We start from the raw sequence: 20,964 nt of genomic DNA, 5'->3' as shown, positions 1-20,964 counted from the left end.
GGATGTATGTTATAGTACAATGTAGATATTTCATAAGCTAGAGGATTATCTTTTAAAAATTATTATGTAGGTCACATGAATGGAAAAAAGCAACATTACTTTTATTGACCTGGTAGAGCATAGGTTGTCCTATCACTCTACCCCCAAACTCTACCAAGCCTTTTGTTTCTAAACAGTGAATTGCATACACGGTGTTGGGAATTATTTGTCAAAAATAAGTTTGTGTCATAAAAACCAGAGTTGGCCTATTTGTCTTCAGAAGAAGCAGAGGAGAGGTGGTAGATGTGTTCCTGGGTACATTGGCCAAGGGCATCACGAAGCAAAGAAGGTAATAAAGATGTTAAAAAAAATAGATAAACTATTTTAAAAAAAAGAAGCAAAGAAGGTGTCTTTCCTTCCTATGCGAATCAGAAGCATCATTTGCTTTTATGAATCTTGTAGGCAGTGTCACTAGAGTCTGCCAAAGCAGCATCATGACTTGTCCTCATCAGCTGATAGGTATCTGATTCTTAGGGGCCCTGATAATGGTGCTCTCGATGAGAAGGAAGAATGTCCTCAAGCAGACTGAGAAGCAGGAGTAATGAGGCTGGATTTCCTGCATCACTAGGTAAGTACCCAGCTTTTTGTAACACAACCACTCTCCCTGGGGATTCTTCTGTGGGTCAGAGTCGGAGGAGGCCCTGCCCACCAATAGCTTAGGATCTGGTTAAAAGTGAAACAGCATGCCTGAGTACAAGCAAGTACAATGTTGGCTCACTACATGATCTAAATGGGAAAGCAGAGTAAGGAGGGATCCACAAAAGACAGGGTTTAAAAGCAGAGTTTCCTCCAGCAGCATAAGGTTTGAACCAAGTTTGGGAACAAGGGAAGAATCTGAATCGGCAAGAAGACAGAGCATAAGCTAAAAACAAAATCAGGAAGGAGGAACGTGGGAGACACCCAAGGATAATTGGATTTTGAATTCAATTGATTTACTCAGAGGGAAACCTAATTTGTTAACTAAATCTGTTTCCATTTTTACTTAGACTATACCTCCTTCATTAAATGACTTGTAGAAACCATGGAGGATGATGACCTGACCTACCACAGGGACCTTTCAACACAGGGCCTCTTATTGACAAAGATTGATTCTCGTACATGGGCTGGCCCTTCTGTGCCTGGTATGCCAGACCCTTTAATGGAGGGAGATGGAAGAGCCTCAGAAACCAAGTCTGTGGGAGTCTTAATTCTTGGGAGAAAGGGTGACATACTCTTGCTGCCTCTGTCTTTTTTTTCCCTAAAACTGTTTTAATTATGTAGTAACCCAAGATCAATTCCTCATGCAAAAGAGAAAAGGATTTTGTTACCCTTTTACCCATAGAACACCTCGAAGTGGACCGAGGGTGAAATTCTGACTGGATTCGTTTTCTTGGGTAGCAGACCTAGTCAAGAACCACTAAACTCAAAGGTGTACATACAAGGATGATTTAAAAGTGGAAACAACACTGGCAGCTAGATAAAAATGTTTATACTACACCTAAATACCTGAAATAAATGAGTTTTTTAAGGGTTGCTGCATCCTCTCCCAGTAAGGTTATCACATATCTGTCAAGGAAACTGAGGAGAGATTTTTTTGGAACTTTATCCTGCACTTAGATTTTCAGAGATTTTGTCCTCCAAGAACTGTATAACTCATTTGGGAAATAATTTGTTTTTCTGTTTACTAATCGGATTTACCTACATCTGCCATAAGATAGCATAAATGTTTAGTGAAATGACATGAGTTTTAACTTGCTTGAGCCAGATAGACATGAATGTGTGATTTCCTCAGATTTTCTGAGATGTTGAAAATGACCTCTCTGCCACCTTCCGCCGTCGTGGAATCTCATTGGGAAGTCTTATTTCTGAGATGCCAAACCCAGCCAGAAGGTCATCCAGTTTGAAAAGGTCATCAGGCTTGAGTATTGTAACATCCCAGTGGGAGGGAAAGGGCTTTCCTATGCTGGGTAACCTGCACAGGGCCCAGGGGCAAGGTCTGAGGATGCCAAGAGGGTGTCCGCTTTCACCCTGATTCCCTCCATGTCTGTGCTATCTCTAAGGCAGGCCTGGGAGAGATGGGCTAGACTCCGTTTTTGTTAATGTGGCTACTCTGGTTCTCAGGTTACTTCACTGGGCATTTGGAAGTGAGTTCCATGGCTGTTTGTTAAGGCCTTCAGCCTCTGTGGGAACGTCATGGTGCAGCCAGCCTGCCTAGGGGTTAATGTGCTATTGACGGCATCGCCTTTTTGACTCTCTGCTGATGTTGGATCCTGTCCTCTAAGCCCGAGCACCACTTTGGTGTCAGATGGGCCCATGGCAATGACCCCAGAGCAGCCCACCCTCAGGAGTGACAGGGACCCGGGTCCTCTCCCTGTCCCATCATCCTTTGGGGAACTCTTTCTAACCAACAAGGGTTAGAATCCCCCCTTTCCTCGCTTGTGCAATAGATAAACTAATGACTTAAATAAGTAAATAATGAAGTCATAGACTTGTTACAAGTGATTATGCAACTTTTGTCATTAAAGAGATGATTCACCAAGGCACTCCAAGCATTCATTAATTGCTGCATAAATTGATTTTTGTTTTTAAGTCAAATGCACTGGTGAACATTTTTGTGAGGGGAGGCAGGTGATGTGACCCAGAGAGGCCCTGTCCCAGTTGGAGCTCCCCAGAGACCAGGCCTGGGAGCTGCCAAGCTGGGGGCTGGGCTGAGCAGAGCAGCCAGCAGCGAGCTCGGCTCCCTCCCCATCGGCCCCTGGGTGCTTGGAAGGCTGCCTGTCTCTTCCTGGCTGTGCTCCAGCCTTCTGGCAGGCGAGGCCTGGTCACCCCCTCAGCAGGCCCGGCTCCTGCCCCTGGAGCTGGAGATAAGTCTGGCTGCATCTCTCCACTGGGAACTCAGCCAAGCCAGCTGCTTCCCACAGCCCCTCCCTGACTCACCCGGCCTCTGCCCAGCCAGTTTCTCACACGACAAGCCCCTCCCTCCCAGACTGTGTTGCTCCAGGATTCTGTCTCTGGCTGGTGGGGGCCGGGGACCTGCTTCTTGCCTCCATCTCCCTGAGGTTTGACCTTCCTATGGCTCCTCCTCCCTCCCCAACACACTCCTTCTTCGTTATTCTCAGAGCAGACAGCCTTTGTCTGCAGACTGGCTCTCTGGACAGGGAGGCTGGCAGAGGAAACTGTCCCATGCACCCTGATGCCTCTGAGCCAGACCAATGTGGGCACCTTCACATAGACCACATAGGTGTGCCTTCTGCCCAGCCACCCAAACCCTCCTGCTGCCAGGTGTGGGGACGCGCTGGCCGGAGTGGTAAGAGGGAGCTGGGTGCATGCACTCACCCACCCATCTGGGGCTCCTGGAAATTGCTCAATAAATGTTTGGTGAATACGTGAAGTAATGGGTGGATTAGGGGTCCAGAGGAGGGGCTTTCCATGCAGGATGATATAAACAGGGCACATGTGTGGGAACATGTTTTAAGTAAGAACAAACATTAACCACTTTGCCCTTGTTTACAAGACTGTGCTGGAGTTGGTGGAGCCTGAGGTCAGTTGGCCTTATCTGCTTAAGAGACCCAGTATTTATAAACAGGTGGTCGGGGTTGAATCCATACAGGATTACTCCCCAGGGAGCACTTGTGACATATTGAGAAATACATGGGTTTGTCCTCAGCCAGTGTCACCATGTTGAATGCAGGAGGAATAAAGGGTGGTACGGTTCTTAATACTTCTCCTTACCCCTCATTTAACCAAGAAAAGCCCCAGAGGAACATACTTGCCCCATAAAACCAACGTCCGTTGAGCATTTACTGTTAACGTGCCCAGACCCTACACTGAGCCCATCACAAGCATTGTCTCAGGTCATCCTCACCTCACCCGTGAGTAGGGTTATCCTCATTTTACAGGTGAGAAAATGGAAGCTTCGAGAAGATGAATAACAGTCCCAGACGCATACAGCAAGAAAGTGGGAGGGGCTGCCCCAGGCCTGTGCTGCTTACCTCCAGGACAGAGGGCACTGTGAGTTGGGTCACCTCTCTGGGCCTCCGGTTCTCTTCTGTAAAGGCAGACAGCATTTCTCAAAATTTCTACCTAAAGCTGCTCAAGCAACAGAGGAACATGAGAAACCCTGAGGGTCTAGGGCATAGCCCAGAGTGGCAGCCACAGGCCGAAATGTCTCTGGAGTTTTAAGATAACAAAAGTTTTAATTTTATTTCATAATGCATTTTGTTGTTGTTTTATTCTGGTAAAATACACATGACATAAAGTTTACCATCTTAATCACTTTTTGTTTGTTTGTTTTTTGGCCATGCCGCGAGGCTTGCAGGATCTCAGTTCCCTGACCAGGAATTGAACCCAGGCCATGGCGGTAAAAGGCCAGAATCCTAACCACGAGGACACTAGGGAACTCCCTTAATCATTTTTAATGATTATCACTATAATCATTAAATGAATGATTTGTATTCAATGAATCATTTGTATTCATAATGTTGTGAATAGTTTATATGTATAGTTCAGTGGTATTTGTATTCATAACGTTGTGAATAGTTTATATGTATAGTTCAGTGGTATTTGTATTTATAATGTCATAAATAGTTTATATGTATAGTTCAGTGGTATTTGTATTCGTAACGTTGTGCAATCATCACCACCATCCATCTCCAGGACTCTTTTCATCTTGCTAAACTGAAACTCTGTATCCATTAAACACTAACTCCCCATTTGTCCTCCACCCCCGTCCCCAGCCTCTGGTGACCACTATTCTGTCTCCATGAATTGCCTACTCTAGGTAACCCCTATAAGTGGAATCATACAATGTCTTTTTGTATCTGGCTTATTTCACTTAGCACCCTGTTCTCAAGGTTTGTCCATGTTGTATGTCTGTAAGTCTGTTTTAATACAGAAGTAACCACAACACCACTTATCTTTAAGTGGCATTGTACTCTAAAATAGGGGTCCAGGATAATGGGTCTAAAATTTACTGGTTAGAGAAGCACAGCAAAAAGATAAAAAAGTTAGTACTTTCCCCCTCGTTAAGTTGAGTGTTGGAAAGTCTGTTTCTGAATTGCGCGGCGCAGGTCCTCTAACTTTCTGGGTAATGTTTCCAGGCCTTGGGCACAAGGCACAGTCACATCTCCATTTCTGGGCTGAGAATCATCCAAATACAGAGGTTGAAGCAGCAGAGGAGGGAAGCAGTGTCCTGAGAGAGTGATGGAGAGAAACCCAGAGGAGAGGATTTCAGGAGTCTTTTGGCTGCTGGCCTCCAGGGCCCCCAATCCAGGACCCGTCCCTGGCAGCCCACAGGGACAGCAGCCACAGAGCAGCAGACGCCGAGCCAGAGTCAGAACCCACAACAAGAGAATGACACCTTGCCCTCTCTCTGCAACGACTGAGGCACCGAGGCCACACTGCTCAGCCGCGGGACACCAGCTGTGCTCTAGAGGCCAGGCCGCCCATGCTAGGCTGAGAGGGACCCTCCAGGCTGCGCTCTGCAGGCTGGCCTCACACCCAACGAAGGCCAGAGCCCTTCCCCCTTAGGAAGCAGAGGGTGGGCGAGGGGGGCTCCTTACACCAGCCACTTAATGTCTCCAGGAGTTCAGGCAACTGGCTTCTCCAGAGGAGACTGCAGCCCGGATCCTTGCAGCGCGCGCATGTGCGTGTGTGTATGTGTGTGTGTCCATGTGGAAGGAAGGGGATGAGATCTCTGAGGATAGACCTGCTGGGTGGGAGCCAATCAGGACAAGTTTTCTGGAAAACCCCTTCTTTTCCTCCTTTTTCTTGCTCTCTGGTCTTCTGCCCCAGGGCAGTTTCCTGCCCACACCCCAGGGTCTTCACAAGGCCTCAGCCTCCCCCTGGTGCCCTGTCCCAGGATCTGGATTCAGGCCCCAGGGCACAGAAGGACATCCCAGGAATTCTGTTCTGTTTTGGATGGCCCTTGTGTCAGTGGGAGGGTTGAGGAACCTTTATTTCTGCCCCAGCTTTGAGGGTAACCCTCCCTTCCAAGGCCAGGTGGCGTGTGACAGCCTCTCGTCAGCCATACTGAGCATTGCCCTGTCACGTCTCACTTCCTGTTCAAGGTCCTGACTTGGATGTGGCAGCGGGAAGGAGGAAAGGGGATTGGTGTGGAGGGGTGCAGAGTGGCACCGAGTGTTTGAACACTCTCCTTCCCACCCCCCAACTCTGAGGGGCTATACCGAGGGAAATGGACATATGTATTGGAGGGTGGGGAGAAGGTAGGAGGTAAATGGAGAAATCCTCAAATGTGAAGTGTTCTTTTCTCCCTTTTGGATTCCTAGTGGGCTGCAGCCTAAGTTGTGACTTTTATAGTGGAAATATTTGAATATTCAGGTTGTAAGCTTTGTTTTATTCTACAGGAGCCCACAAGGGTAGAATGCAGTGCCCTACTGGAAGGTAAACTCACCAAGGGCAGGACAATCTGTGTGTTACAGTCCACGGCTTGGGAGAGGTGCTGTGCAACCCTGTGCTTAATGACATTGCTTTGGTAGCTTGAAAACAGCCATGGGGTGTTTACACCATGGAAACTGATCAACGCTACAAAGCAGTGCTTTTTCTCCTCCAGAGAGCTGGTTGTTAAGCGTTTACCACCACTGGACATTTACTCTCCCCACAGGCACTCAGGTGTTCAAGGACTGAATAAATAAATAAACCACCATCCAAAACAGCAGAAAGGAGAGAAGCGGCGTTCTCTAAGTTCAGGTCAACAGATACCGAGTGCTGGTGCCACAGGGTGAGAGTGGACATTTGTTCTCTGGTGTAGCCCCGCGCCTGAACTCCCATCTGGGGAACCTGCCAAGTCTTGTTTCCCGGGTCCTGGCAGTCAGAATGCCGACATGCTCCTGTTGGGGCTGGAGTCTACAAGGGGTTTTTTCTGGGGGTGACATGGGTCAGTATTGCCCCAAGTCAAGTGTCCAGCTGGATGTCCTAACCAGCACTGGTCCTGGGCCATGATCTATGACCGTTTCTGTGATTCCAGCCCATTTCTGTGCCTGATTCTCCAGCTTCCTGTCAATTCCAGGAGCTCCCAATGTCCTTCCTCTGAATAACTTTTCTAAGTTAGCCACGTCCTTTTCTGCAGATTGTAACCAAGAGCCCCGTGTGTCAGGTCAGGTTAGGTGCACGGGAGATCTACTGGGGGAAATGCAGCAAAGATAAAAGGAAGGGAGCAGAAGCAGAGAGAGCCTTTAGGAATGCGGTGTAGATCTGGCAGCTGGAGACCGTCAACCAGCCATGGTTCCCGTGCCACTCTCTTGAGGGGCACCTTCAGGGCCACTACCAACCCCTGGTACAGGGCTCAATGATGAACAACACAGAGCACTGCCCTTGCAAAGTTCACAACTTAAAGGGAGAAAGAGAGACAAATGCATCCCTGCAGTAGCTCAAAGTGCTAGGGAAAACCCCATACCATGGGAGCACAGGGAAGGCTTCCTGGCCGAGGTGCATCCCCGGAGCCCTGAGGCTTTTGAGGTTTCGCCATCTCCCTCTTCTCTCAGTTCCCCATCCCAACCCAGCCTCACAAAGAGATCTGGCCACTTATTTCTTGGCTGTGTCCCTAGATCTGCAATCTACAAAGGTGTTCAAGATGTAGGGAATCCAGGATATGGATGGAGGGAGCATGGGACAAAAGGAACTACATTTTATTGAGCACCTGGTAGCAGCTTTATAGAAGCCAGTTACTTCCCTACTCCACCACCCTCTGCGTGAGGCTCGAGTGAGCAAGTTGAGACAAGGAGGTGACATGACTTGCCCGAGTTCACACACAATGAAAGGCAGAGCAGGTTCCTGCTGCTTCTGCCACCCCAGGCTGAACCTACCCCCAGCCCCAAGTGGGAGGGAGCCTGGTGCAGCCACAGTGAGTGTGACACTGGGCCAGTACAGAGGGGAATGTACAATGGAAGAGAAGGTCTTACACTTTTTCCTGGAATCTTCCTTCTAAACCACCATGTTTTCGTGCACACCATTTTTATGAACAAGAATTATGTGCTGGGCACTGTGCTCACCATGTCTCTCTGAGGCGGTGGGACGTGAGGCTTAAAGGCCAGTGCTTGCCCTAACCAGTAACTGCCAGAGCCCAGTTCATGGGTCCAAGGATGCACCGTGTGTGGGTTCTGCCTCCCCAGCCTCTGGGTCTCCTTTGCCGCTGGGGTGAGGAGTAAGAAATCATGGGCCGGCGTGTCTGAGAAGAAGGGATCATAGAGCGTAGAGGGAAACCAGGAACAGATCCGGGAGGTGCTTCGGCTGTTCAACCCCACAGCAGGAGAAGCAGCTGCCTCCCACTTTACAAGGACCTTTGACCAAGCTCCGAAAATTCCTGGCTGAGGGGAGCAGGGAGTGGGGCTTTTTGAATGGAAGAAACAGATTTTCCTTTTCTAGAGAGGCTTTGGGCAATCCCACTCCCTTTTCTCTGCCAAGCTTTATCTTTGCCTAAGAATTCACAGAAGTCCCTAGGGGCCCCTGCTACACAGCTGCTGCATCTCCTCTCTTCACTGACAGGTAAGAAATGGGCCAGATTTAACATGCTTACGTTTTGTTTTTGTTTTTTTTTGTTTTTTTTTTTGCAGTATGCAGGCCTCTCACCGTTGTGGCCTCTCCCATTGCAGAGCACAGGCTCCGGACTCACAGGCTCAGCGGCCATGGCTCACGGGCCCAGCCACTCCGTGGCATGTGGGATCTTCCCGGACCAGGGCACGAACCCGTATCCCCTGCATCGGCAGGCGGACTCAACCACTGCACCACCAGGGAAGCCCAACATGCTTACGTTTTAATAAGCATTTTGTCTGAGCATCTGTGATGGCCCAGGGAGGTGAGTTGCAGGAGCTGGAGGTCTGAAGAGGGGATGAGCTCCCCACGGGTGACTTTTCTCTGACTCTCAGGAGGCCAGGGGAGAAATGCCCAGCAGCTGGGCTGGGAAAGGGGCTGAAGACAGAAGAGCATGAGGGAAAGGGATCAACCTTGTGACCTCCCCACCTCCGAGTGCCCCAGGGCCAGTGTTAGTTCTCTGGGGATAGGTGATTTCCAGTTCCAAAACAGAGATGGCAGACAAGGAGTGCCTTGGTTGAGAAAAAAAAAGGACAACTAGGAAAGGAAATTAAATGTATCGCATTTATTGAGCTCCTACCTTGATCCCAACTAGTGCTTTGAATTCACATGACAGGGATGCATGCTTTACCCTCAGGGACCTCACAGCTGAATTAGGGAGACTCAGATCCCTGCTGTGTGATGCACCATAGAACTACAGCAGACAGAGATGGAGACTGAGGGAGTAAGGGGCCACCAACTTAGCCTGGGGTGGCATGGGGAGGGTTCTAGAGAAGATGATGTTTGGCGGATCTTGAGGGGTGACTAGGAGTTTGCAAGGTTAAGAGGGGGTTTCCAGAGTGCATTCTAAGCAGTGGGAAATGGTGGCTGGGAGGTGGGAAACAGCAGATTGTGTGTGGAGAAACTCAGTTGTGGCTGAAGCATAGAATTCAGGGGTAGAAGACAAGCAGACGGCTGGACACAGGGCTGTGTTGTATGTAAGGTGGGCATGGAAGAAGGATGGCACAGAACCGGAAGACTTGGGTACAGAGGAAATGGGACTGGTGCCAGCCCCAAAAGCGAAGGGCAAGCCAAGCCTTGGCATAGACCCAAAGGGATGGAGGCCCTGGGCATCGCAGGTCACCGGGGATGGATGTCAGCAGAGCTGGATGGGGGGAGATGGGCGGGAAGGAAGCCAGCCAGCGGCGGGGAGAGAAAGTCCAACCTCCTCAGGCGTTCCGGGCGGCCTGGCCGGCCTCCCAGACTTGGGCTGGGGCGGGCACCCACAGAGCGGGCTCCGGGAGACAGGTAGGAGGCGGGTGGACAGGACCCCGGGGGCGGGGGCAGCTCGCCCCTGGGCTGCTGCAGGAATTTGCCTCGCCCGGCTCCCGGGGAGAGCGGCGTGGGAGGAATTGGGGGGCCCGGGAAGAGACGCCGCCTCCCGCTCTCCGCTGAGGCGGGCGCGGCGCCGGGTCCCCGCTCCGCATCGCGCGCCCTCGGGCGGGGCTGGGGGAGGTCGCGGACGCGCAGGAAACCCCGGGAGCCTCGGGGGCTGGGGCCGGGTGGACAGACGCAACCCAGGCGGCCCGCGCCAACCCTCCCGCCTCCTCTGCCCTCCCCCACGTCGGACGCCGTTCCGGCGCGGGTCTCCGGAGACCGAGCGCGCCCCCTCCCCAGTGCCGCTGCGGCTGTGGGCCTGGAGCGCCCGAGCCCGGGTCCCTGCGCCGCCGACCCCGCGCCTCACGTCGCAAGCCGCCCCTCTCCGCCCCGGGGGCTGCACGGGGCCCGTTCCCCCCGCGGGGCGGGCGCTGGGGAGATCCTCGCGTGGGGACCGGGAAGGGCGCGAGGGGCCCCTAGACGCCGGCCCCCGGCACGCCCCGCGCGGAGCCGCAGACCCGCTCGGCCGGAGTCCGCCGCTCTCAGTAGCAACTATAAATAAAGTTCTTTTCTTCAGTCCTTCCTGCTGTCTTTCCTTAAGCTAGGCTCATCCCCGCCCCCTGAAGGCAGTCTCTACTTTAGAGAAGCAGCATCTTTGCCGTTAGCCCGAGAACAAGGCTCCCCGGGCACCTCGGCTTCCCCTCCCGCGCGCGGTTCTTACACGAGGGGCCGCAGAAGCGGGGCTGGACCGCGGCGGTGCGAGCGGGAGGCAGCACGCCACCGCCCTCACCCCGCCAGCCGCGGGGACCTCCGGTTTGCAGAGAAAATGATGCCTACGTGAATCACAGTTGGTGCTAAACTAACGGAGCATGTGCATGGTTAAATATGCCAGGTTATATTTGGCTGAACTTGGCTTAGGTATGCTCTATTTTGTTCTTCTAAACTGCAATCATTTTATGCTTAAGAAAATTAAAGAGCACAATGGTAGAATTTCAGATTTTAAAACTTAAGCATACAAGCCAGTACTTGTTTAATGTTTTGTACTGAAAGGGGCACGTTGTGTATGTCATTCTCCAGTACAGTGACATGTAAACACATGCACACCTACTGCACACATGCACGAGACTGCACTCAGACACTCTGTACCTGCTGCACTCGCACACATCATATGCGTGCACACACCAAACAAGCGCTGTAATGGCTTTTTAAAAAGAATCTCTTGCTGAATTAAAACAGTGAGTCTGATTGCTTTGATTCTGAACTCCCGGTCTTTTAACAAAGAAGTTTTTTTTTTTTAAGGACGTATTTTTAATTGCCCTCTTTCCTTCCCTCTGAAACCCTGAAAGAAGTTACTCTTGAACTTTTAGAAGCCGGTTATAGACGGGCCTTCCCTCCCTCACCGTGTGAGTGGCACGGCCTCTCCGCTGCTCCCCATGGCATCCCCTCCAGTCCCTCTGCGGGTGTCCGGGTCACCCGTGGGCAGCCGGGAGGGAGGGACAGGCCGCCCCCGCCGCGCCGGCCCAGGAGACCGCGGGGAGCGCGGGACTCGGGGTGGGTGGGGCGGCGCCTTGTCCCGCCCCACGCGCTCCAACCCTGGCCTCTCCCGCAGGCCAGGCCGAGATGCGGCTGCTGCTGCTCGCGCTTCTGCTGCTGGCCCCGGCGCCCGGGTCCTCGGTGAGTTCGACCCTTCCCCTCCACCCCGCCCCGCCCCGCCCCGGGAGGACCCTGCTGGGGAGGCGGGGGCGAGGGCTTGGCCGCGGGCCGGAGCCCCCGACGGCTGGAGCACCCCCGGCAGTGGCGCCATCCCCAGGAGAGGGCCAATGTCGGCGACGGGGACGGTGTGGTGGGAGGAGGCGAAACCTCGGCCCCAGCTCCTTCAAAGAGGGGTGGGACCTTGAAACTTCCCTCCTGGCTTTGGGGCACAGTTTGCAGAACTGGCAACGTCCCAGCGCCCTCCCCCTTCAGAAGGTGCTGGGGGGCACTGCTAATGCTGGGAACGTCCTGTCCGGGTGGTTTATCACGGTGGAAGGAAGAGGGGGTCAGTGCTGGCACCAGCCAAGATGCAGGGCGAGGTGGCCCATCCCACCAGATGTCTGCCACCAGCCTGGGACCAAACTCAGCTTCTCCTCAGTGGGGAGGTTTGGGGTGCCAGCCATTCCCCACTGCCTTTGGGGTTAGCATCTAGAGCAGGGCTGACCGATAGAACCTTCTGAGATGATGGAAATGTTCTGCATCTGTGCTATCCAATAAGACAACCACTCAGTTCATGTGGTTACTGAGCACATGAAATGTGGCTAATGCAGCTGAGGAACTGAATCTTATTTGATTTTGATTAATATGAATTTAAATAGACTCATGTGGTTAGTGGTTACCACATTAGCGCAAATTTAGAAAGTGGACACGGGAAGTCAACTGGTGATCACAGTAGTGGTTTCATTAACAGGGGCCCGAAGGACAGGGCTCCCTGGCGAACATACCTGGGTTCTTTGGAGGTACAGAGAATCTTCTAGACCACAGGACCCATCTTTGGGGAAGGGACTGTCTGCAGAGCAGGGCTTGGTCCTGGAGGCTGCTCCTGCCAAGTTTCTCCTGCGTTGACAGGATGGAGGGCACAGATTCCGTCCTGTCCCTGGAGAGTGCTCCACAGGGGAGACCCACAGCCCTACCCAGCCCTCCGAGGCCAGCAGGAGGACCCCTGAGAAAGGACCCAAACTGTTTGCTGCCTTGGGGAGGGCAGGGGGAATGATGCCTCGGTGGAAATGTGAGTGGGGGATGAGAAGGACTCCTCCGACCAGGGCCGAGAGGGGCAGGCAGGGATGGACGTCAGCAGTGGGCAGCAGGCACTGCTCCAGAGCCCCACGGATTTAGCATGGGCCACAGTCAGAGCAGAAAGTGGGCTAGAGCCCCCTTCCTCATGTGCTCTCCACCACCTTCTGGCTTCCCCGGGTCACCTTTGCCTCCCCATGGTCCTTGTTCCCTAAGTGCCACACTCTGAGGTCCTCGGCACAGGCTTTATCCTAGTGCCTGGCTGCATGAAGCTCAGAGCTCGGGGTGCGGGGGCGGGGCATGGTGACAGTGTCAGGACACCAGGGTGAAACTCAGAGCCACCTCCTAACAGCTGTGACCCTAAGCAAATCACCAGGTCTTAGATTCCTTTAATGGGGGGCGGGGGAGGGGGTAATAATATCCACCCACAGGTTGCATGCAGGTGAAGTGAGTCAAGGTATCCATAGCAACCTGGGGCCTCTTAGGTGCTCTCTCCCTTAGAGACACCTGGATAGCTGGGGCTGAAAACTCTCCACACCCCCTGCACTGTCTGGGGGAGGGTGTGGCTCAGGCTGGTTTTAGCTGGGTGCAGCCCCATGCCCGGATCTAGCTGAGGCCAGGACTCCCCCACCGGACCCCCAGAACTTCATGGGATCATTCTCAGTGCTGACAGGGGTCAGCCTGAGCAGAGTGAGTAGCTGATTAAGGAGGGGTAAAGCACCACGCCCCTTGCCACCCCCCAACCCCAGGCTGGTCGGGGGAGGCTTCATGAGGGGGACTTCCAGTCTCCTCGCCTCTGCCTCTGTTCCCACTCCCACCCTCACCCATGCACGTCGGGCAGCTGATCCCCTGGGAACAGTGCAGCAGGAAAGGGGGCTCCTGAGTTGCCCAGGTGGGGGTTGGAGGAGGAGCTGGTGGGGTGCTGAGAGCGTCAGGAGGCAGGTGAGGACAGGCCCAGGGTGAGGGTGGACTGGAGCAGCTCATTCTGGCTTCACACCATCATGCGGCTCATGGCTTGGGTAATTATAGAGAAACAAGATGTGTCTGCGATGCTGCTGGCTGACTGCTTTCTTTTTGTCAGAGAAACTGAAGTACAGGACAGGGCCTGGCTCTAGGATGCCTGCTTCAGGGGTGCTGGGCTCGGGGGCAAGGGGAGGTTTGTAAGGCTTGGTACTTAAGGGGTCCTGTATTCAGGTGAGTCCTCCCCCACCCCATCCTGATGGCACAAGGTGGCTGGGTGGCAGGGGTGCCCCTTGTTGCCTTGCCCACGCCGGTAAGCCCAACCCAGTCGTAGGGAAGGGTAGATTGGGGAGGCTCAGTCTCGTGCTTCAGGAGTGAGAGTGACATCCAAACAGGGCTTGGTCAGAGGTAATTAGTAGCCAGGCCGAGGCGGCAGGATGAGAAAGCAGCAGTTCTTGTGGGCCGCTTCCAGAATTCTTATATTGTAGTGATGAGTCTGGAGTGGAGGTGCTTGTGGTCCCTGGAAAGTCACCCTCCAACCCCGACGCTCAATATCTTCCCCTTTAAAATGGGAACAGATCCAAGTAAATTTTAGTTTAAATTTCGTAGAGAGAACACTTTTATATTCTGGTTCGCTGGTTTTTGGAAGCTTGGCGATTTTGGCCCAGTTAGAAATGAAGGGTAAATGATTTGAGGAGTGAAAGCTCAGACCTTTGGTCTGGCTGGCCCTTCCTTCTTGGTTTTGTACGTGGTTCATTGCTTGTATGAGCTGTTCTGATTCAGGGTTCTGGTTTTCTTATAAAACAAGGAAAACCTGATGTTTGGCACCGAGGCGCTAGAACAGCGCTGTGAGTAATCTGCGCGTGCGCAAACCTCCATCCTCACCCGAGATCCCGTGACGCGGCGGGTGGCTCGCGACGGGAGGAAGAGTTTGCTTTTCCACGTTAGGACTTGAATTCTTCCTCTGGAAAATGGCAGGGATTTTTTTCCCCTAGAGATTCTTATGTCGTGATGCCCTAAAATAAAGTCCCCTTCCAGCAAACAGGACATATTTCCAGACCACCTTTTGCCTCCGAGCCAGAAATCAAGTCCAACACCTCTCCAGCTCCTTAGGCCTCGGCTAGTGTCGGCGTTGGTTCTCCAGGTGAGGTCGGTGGGAACCTGGTGAAAGAGCAGAGGCCTGGAGTGCTATTGTGTCCACCTGTTCCTACGTGGCTCCCTCTCTCTCTGCCTCTCTCTCCTCCATGCACTGGGGCCCGTCAGGTTGTTCTGAGGAGTGAATGAGAGAATATGTGTGTAGCATGTGGGCTTCTGTTGCCAGCTGCAGGGTGTCAGATCTTTCGGGTGGGAAACTGTATCTATTAGGATTATTTTCCTGTTAGAGTCCCAAATAACAGTCCTTCCACAAGAAAGACTTGATCCCTCTTTCAAATAAACACCCAGAGGTCAGATGTCTAGGGATGTTCTGTCTCACCACATCCTCCAGGCTCCAGATTCTTCTATCTTTGCTTCACTATGTGAAGCCTCCATTCCCAAATTACCTTATAGTTTAGAAACCTGCTCCAACTCCAGCCATCACATCTGATTTCCAAACAGCAGGAAGGAATACAGGAGGAAGAAGAAAAAGGACAAATGCACATGCAAGCTATCTCTTAGGGACACCTTATTTTATTGCATTTGCATATATTGCATTTTTTTACAGATTGAAGGTTTGTGGCAACCCTGTGTTGAGCAAGTCTATTGGTGCCATTTTTCCAACAGCATTTGCTCACTTTGTGTCTCTGTGTCACATTTTGGTAATTCTCACAATATTTCAAAATTTTCATCATTATTATATTTGTTAGTTATCTATGATCAGTGATCTTTGTTACTATTGCAAAAAGATTACGACTTTCTGAAAGTTCAGATGATGGTTAGCATTTTTTAGCAATAAAGTACTTTTTAAAAATAAATTATTTAATTTAATTTATTTTTTTGGCGGTGTCGGGTCTTGGTTGCTGCGCGCGGGCTTTCTCTAGATGCGGCGAGCAGGGGTTACTCTTCATGGCGGTGCGCAGGCTTCTCATTGCAGTGGCTTCTCTTGTTGCAGAGCATGGGCTCTAGGAGCACGGGCTTCATTAGTTGTGGCACGGGCTCAGTAGTTGTGGCTCGCGGGCTCTAGAGCGCAGGCTCAGTAGTTGTGGTGCACGGGCTTAGTTGCTCCGTGGCATGTGAGATCTTCCTGGACCAGGAATCAAACCCATGTCTCCTGCACTGGCAGGCAGATTCTTAACCACTGCGCCACCAGGGAAGTCCCAATTACTTTAAATTGAGGTACATACATTTATTTCTGTTTTTTTTTTTTTAGACATAACGCTTAATAGATTACCGTATAATGCAAACAACTTTTATAGGCACTGGGAAATCCCCATATTTGTGTGATTTGCTTTTTCACGATATTTGTTCTATTCCGGTGTTCTGGAACCAAACGTACAATATCTCTGAGGTATGCCTGTACTGGAGGCTGCTACCCAACACTTTTATGTACATCTCACTGACAAGAATTTAGTGGTATAGCTGTGGTTAGCTGCAGGAAATCTGGGAAGTGAATTTTGGGGTGGAGGCAGCCAGGTATCCAGCTAAGGGTCAAGGGTTCTCTTAATAGGAGAAGGGGAGGATGGATATTGGGGGAGTCCTGGGAGTCCCTGCCACAGATCGGCAGGAAGAAACCACAGCCCCCACTCCAACGCACGCACGCACGCACGCACGCACGATTAGATTAAGTTCTTATTCTAATAGGCCAGAGCTACAGAAGCATGGCGCTGCCCGTGGGCAACATTCCCCGCACAGGTGGAGCCCTACCTGCCTGATGACACGCTGTTCTTCCTGCCCTTTTGTATCTCCCTCCTGGAAGGGCATGCTCTGCTGATCCGTGGGCTTCCATTCAAGGGAATGTTCGCAGACATCTTGGTTCTCAAACCAGGCTCTTCCCAGCCAGGGGATATCACGGTCAGGGGAGAGATCTCTGCCCCCAGCTTGGCGGCTTGCCCACTGTACTTGGGAAGTAGGGGCGGCTGGTGGAGGTGGCGTTGACGGATGAGAAGGCCAGCTCCCAGCTCCTTATGGTGACAGCTGGCCAGTTCCACAAATGAATCTGTCCGGGTGCCTGGCGGTGCTGCCGTCCTGAAGGCTTGGCTCTAGGAGACAAGATCTCAGGTTCTTTGCAGGGGAGGGGGTGTTTTGAGGCAGGGGGCCTCGGGGGAGCCCTGAGCACCCTGTGGGGCTCCGAGTGCTGAGTCCCTCCTGAGTGTCTCCTCCCACAGGCTCCCAGGGTGAGGCGGCAGAGTGACACCTGGAGCTCCTGGGGCAGCTGGAGCCCTTGCAGCCGGACCTGTGGAGGGGGCGTCAGCTTCCGGGAGCGCCCCTGCTACTCCCAGAGGTAGGAAGGCGGGAATGGGCCAGCTTGTAAAAAGAGGGCAGGCGTGAGGGAGCAGCTGGGTCTTGGGCTCTGTGTCCCGGGCCAGTGCCAGGCCACAGGGGCAGGACCTACGATGCAGTGGATTTGTGCTGGGAGCAGCGTTAGTGGACAATTTGAAATTGAGTCATTTCCACGTACTTCCACTCTGCAACAACCACCTCATTTCAGGGGGCTGGAGCCATTCCTGCTTCATCCACCCCGAGTCTCTAGATCCTCATGCAGTGCCTGGCAGGTGTAGTGAATTGTTGTTGAATTAATGAATAATCTTCAACAGTTTAACCTGTGTGGTTTCTCTACTGTCAGCCTCTTTGTCAAGTATAGATGTTTTTCACTCAAGTGATTTAGTAAGCACCTGCTCTGTGCTCTGCACTCTGATAGGTACTGTAGGGTGCAAAGGAAGGGGTGATGACACCCTGCCTGTCAGTGGGTTTAACTGTTCCTGAAAACTTTGCGTGAAGAGGGGGAGAGAGAAGATATTATTCTAAGTGCCTTATCTTCACTTACTCCTTAAATGGCAGAATAACCACCAAGTGGGTAGGTGTTACATCTTATTGTGTCTCCAAGGGCAGAATTTGAGGCTTCTCTGGGAATTTGCTTTAAGAGGCAGAGTGGCCCCAAGTTAGACAAACTCCGGGGTAGTTAGACTTCTGGGTCTGGCTTCTCCCAGGTATAAACAGAGGGCTGGTTAAACCTACCTAAAGGGATTTATGTGTGCGGCCACACCCCTCCTCTCCTTGCCACCCCTCGGGCCCAGGGGTGCCCACCAGGTGGCGCCACCGAAGCTGGGAGGGCCTGCGGGCGAGCCCCAGGAGGGCGCGGGGTGTTGGGTCATGGGGGTTCGGGTCTTCCCAGCGCTCTCGCCCTGCAGGAGAGATGGGGGCTCCGGCTGCGTGGGCCCCTCCCGGAGCCACCGGTCTTGCCGCCCCGAGGTAAGGTAAAGCCCCCGGGGGTGGGGGACAGCTTCCCGGACGACCTGCTCGGCTGACATCCTAGCCCTGGGGGGCCCTCCTGTCGGTGCACAGCAACCCCTTCCTCACCCACCCCTGAAATGATAGCTTCGCTCGGGGAAGCCCAAGGCCCCTAGAGCGGGGCACACGGGAGCCCTGGGGGCCCGACTCCACCTCCCCGAAGCTACAGCGGGGGTTGGGGGGACAGGACCCCACCTCCCCGGGGCTAACCGGGCGGCAGACCCCAGTGGTGGACCCACGAGCCCCTTCCCTTGTCCCCTTCGCCCAGCAGAGCTGTCCCGATGGCTCCCGCGACTTCAGGGCGGAGCAGTGCGCCGAGTTTGATGGCCAGGAGTTCCAGGGGCGGCGGTACAAGTGGCTGCCCTACTACGGCGGTAAGTGCGCGAGTCCCTCCTACTTCTGCCCCTCGCCCCCGTTGCCCTATGCTGGGCCCCATCTTCGGGGGATCTCTTTGCTACACTGACTGCATTTCGCAGTTCTCATTACCATATTATAGACACGTTGTCAAATACATTTAAAGAAAAACCTCCAGTACCCCCAGCAGGGCACAACAGTGGTGGTCGTTTTGAGGTTTTGCCATCCTTTTCCCCTCCGTACATACGTTTTCAAACAAAGCCTTGGCCAAGCCTCTGCCGTTTTGAGACTTCTTTTGTTTGGCCTGCTTGCGAAGCATTCCTCACGTGGCAGGAGGCATGGTGGGGGGCTGGGCGGGGGTGGGGTGCGAGGTGGGGAGTGGAGTCTGTGCCCGAGTTTGGGCAAACTGCAGGCTGGGCTGCAGGGGGCTTGATGTGGCCAGAGCTCATTTACTCAGAGTCCCTGGGGCCGGAGCCCTACTCTGGGTAAATTTGAGGAAGATGTAGGTCATTAATTTTTAGAGCAATACAGTTCAAGAAACCAACCAAACAAAAAACACTAACATGCGTGTACTTAAAACATTTTAGATGAGTCAGAGCATACCTTAGGATAATCCTTCTGAGCAGTAGTTTTCACTGCTCACTGTGGATGACTGCTGGAAACTGTGGCACTCTGGATTCCAAATCAGTAAACATATCCTGTGTGTGCTCTGGGGTGGGGAAGGGGTCTTGGCCAGAGGGGGGCGGCCCCAGTTGGGTAGCTTGCATTCATTGCTCCTCCTGGATCCTAAGGTGAGGGTATGTTGAAAATATACAGCCCTTCTGGGCTGTTTAAACAATGGGTATATAATATTTAGATAAATATAAAAATTGAAACAAGAAAAAAACCTTAACCTTATCTCTTTCATAGGATCCGGGCTAGCATTTTATGCGAGCCCTTTTTATGTTATTCTCTCTCTGTTTACATATTTGTAGTTATTACATAGTATCACTTTGCACTCTGTTATAAGCATCTTCCCACATTACTGTCTAGTCTTCATAATCATAGTTTTTAATAGCAGAGTCAACATGCGTAATATTCTAGTGATAGATAGTGGAGTAGCTGATTGTTAGAACTTGGACTATTATAAATAATAAGGCCGAGATAGACCTCTTCAAATGTCTAGCTTTTTCCTTATTCTGGGATTTTTCTTCGACTTGATTCCCAGAGATGCAGCAGTTTCGGGGAGCGCATCCCTTCTCCCTGGGTTGGGGGTGGGATTCTGAGCCACTGGGAGTACGTAAGGCGCTGTAGGCCCCTCCCAGTCGTGGGCGTGCGTGCTTCTGGCCCCTGCCCACACTTCGCTGTTGCTAGGACAGGCCTTGAACCTCGCTCAGCCTCTCAGCTTTCCCCTCTTGCTCGCCGCAGCCCCAAACAAATGTGAACTGAACTGCATTCCCAAGGGGGAGAGCTTCTACTACAAGCACAGGGAGGCCGTCATAGACGGGACACCCTGCGAACCTGGCAAACGGGACATCTGCGTGGATGGCAGCTGCCGGGTGAGTTATGCCCCCACCCCCACCAGATGGCTTGGGGCCTGTTTCAGACTCACCCAGCCCTGCACCAGCAGGCCAGGGGCTCTCATGACTTTGACGTCTTCTCAAGACTAGCTTCTAAGGTGCCTTGCATCGCAGATGCCCTGTGACCCTCTTACCTTTGCCCTTTGAAAACTCTAGCCCCACAGTAAGAGGAACCCTCTGGGTGGCACCGTGAACGCTGAGGCTACTACCTGTTCCGGGTAATTTTGTTTCCACGCTGCTCTTCACAGCTGCTCACAATTATACTAAATGAACCTCTTCCATTAGTCTTAATTCTTTCCATTCCCCTCTCCCACCCTGGATTTCCTCCTATTTTCAGATACTTGAAGATAATGTCCCTATAGCCTTCTCTCCTGTATCCTCAAATCTTCCAGACATAAATATTTTAATACATTCGCCAGTGTATTTCTTTTGTTTTTTTAAATTTATTTATTTTATTTATTTGTTTTTGGCTGTGTCGGGTCTTTGTTGCTGGGTGTGGGCCTTCTCTAGTTGTGGCGAGCGGGGGCTACTCTTCGTTGAGGTGCACAGGCTTCTGATTGCGGTGGCTTCTCTTGTTGTGGAGCACAGGATCTAGGCGCACGGGCTTCAGTAGTTGTGACACGCGGCCTCAGTAGTTGTGGCTCATGGGCAAGTAATAGAAGCCCAACTAAAACTGACGTAAGAAAAAAAAATGCCATTGAAAAAAAAATGCTATTGAGGGAGGGGTTGGCTGGCTGGCTGCAGGTGCTTGAATGATGATGCTGGAAACATCTCTCTCCTTGTCTCTTCGGTCCGCTTAGGGGCAGACAGGTTCTTCTGATGAGGTGTGAAGAAGGCCCAGCAGCCCAGGCTTCAGTTGTCCCACCCTGGCAACCCCCTGGGACAGGGCGCCCTATTCCCAGGAGTTCCAGCAACCTGAGGTTGCCTTTGGGTTGTCCTGGCCTGGGGCTCCCCATGTGAGCTTTGAGCAAGGCATACA

The 20,964-nt window shown here is 52.3% G+C and overlaps 1 protein-coding gene across 1 annotated transcript in view; it reads left to right on the top strand.

The window, feature by feature from the left end:
* Positions 1-11,541: 11,541 nt before the first annotated feature.
* The window catches only part of PAPLN (papilin, proteoglycan like sulfated glycoprotein), a 31,715-nt gene continuing 22,292 nt past the window's right edge, over positions 11,542-20,964 (top strand). Inside the window, exons 1-5 of the mRNA XM_060095885.1 lie at positions 11,542-11,595; positions 16,950-17,065; positions 17,973-18,033; positions 18,344-18,446; positions 19,834-19,964. Coding sequence (XP_059951868.1) covers positions 11,542-11,595; positions 16,950-17,065; positions 17,973-18,033; positions 18,344-18,446; positions 19,834-19,964 — 465 coding nt within the window. The remainder of the gene's footprint in view (positions 11,596-16,949; positions 17,066-17,972; positions 18,034-18,343; positions 18,447-19,833; positions 19,965-20,964) is intronic.

Source organism: Mesoplodon densirostris, chromosome 4, assembly GCF_025265405.1.
Source record: "Mesoplodon densirostris isolate mMesDen1 chromosome 4, mMesDen1 primary haplotype, whole genome shotgun sequence".
In the NCBI taxonomy this organism is placed as follows: domain Eukaryota; kingdom Metazoa; phylum Chordata; class Mammalia; order Artiodactyla; family Ziphiidae; genus Mesoplodon; species Mesoplodon densirostris.
This window is presented reverse-complemented; position numbering and strand designations above follow the sequence as displayed.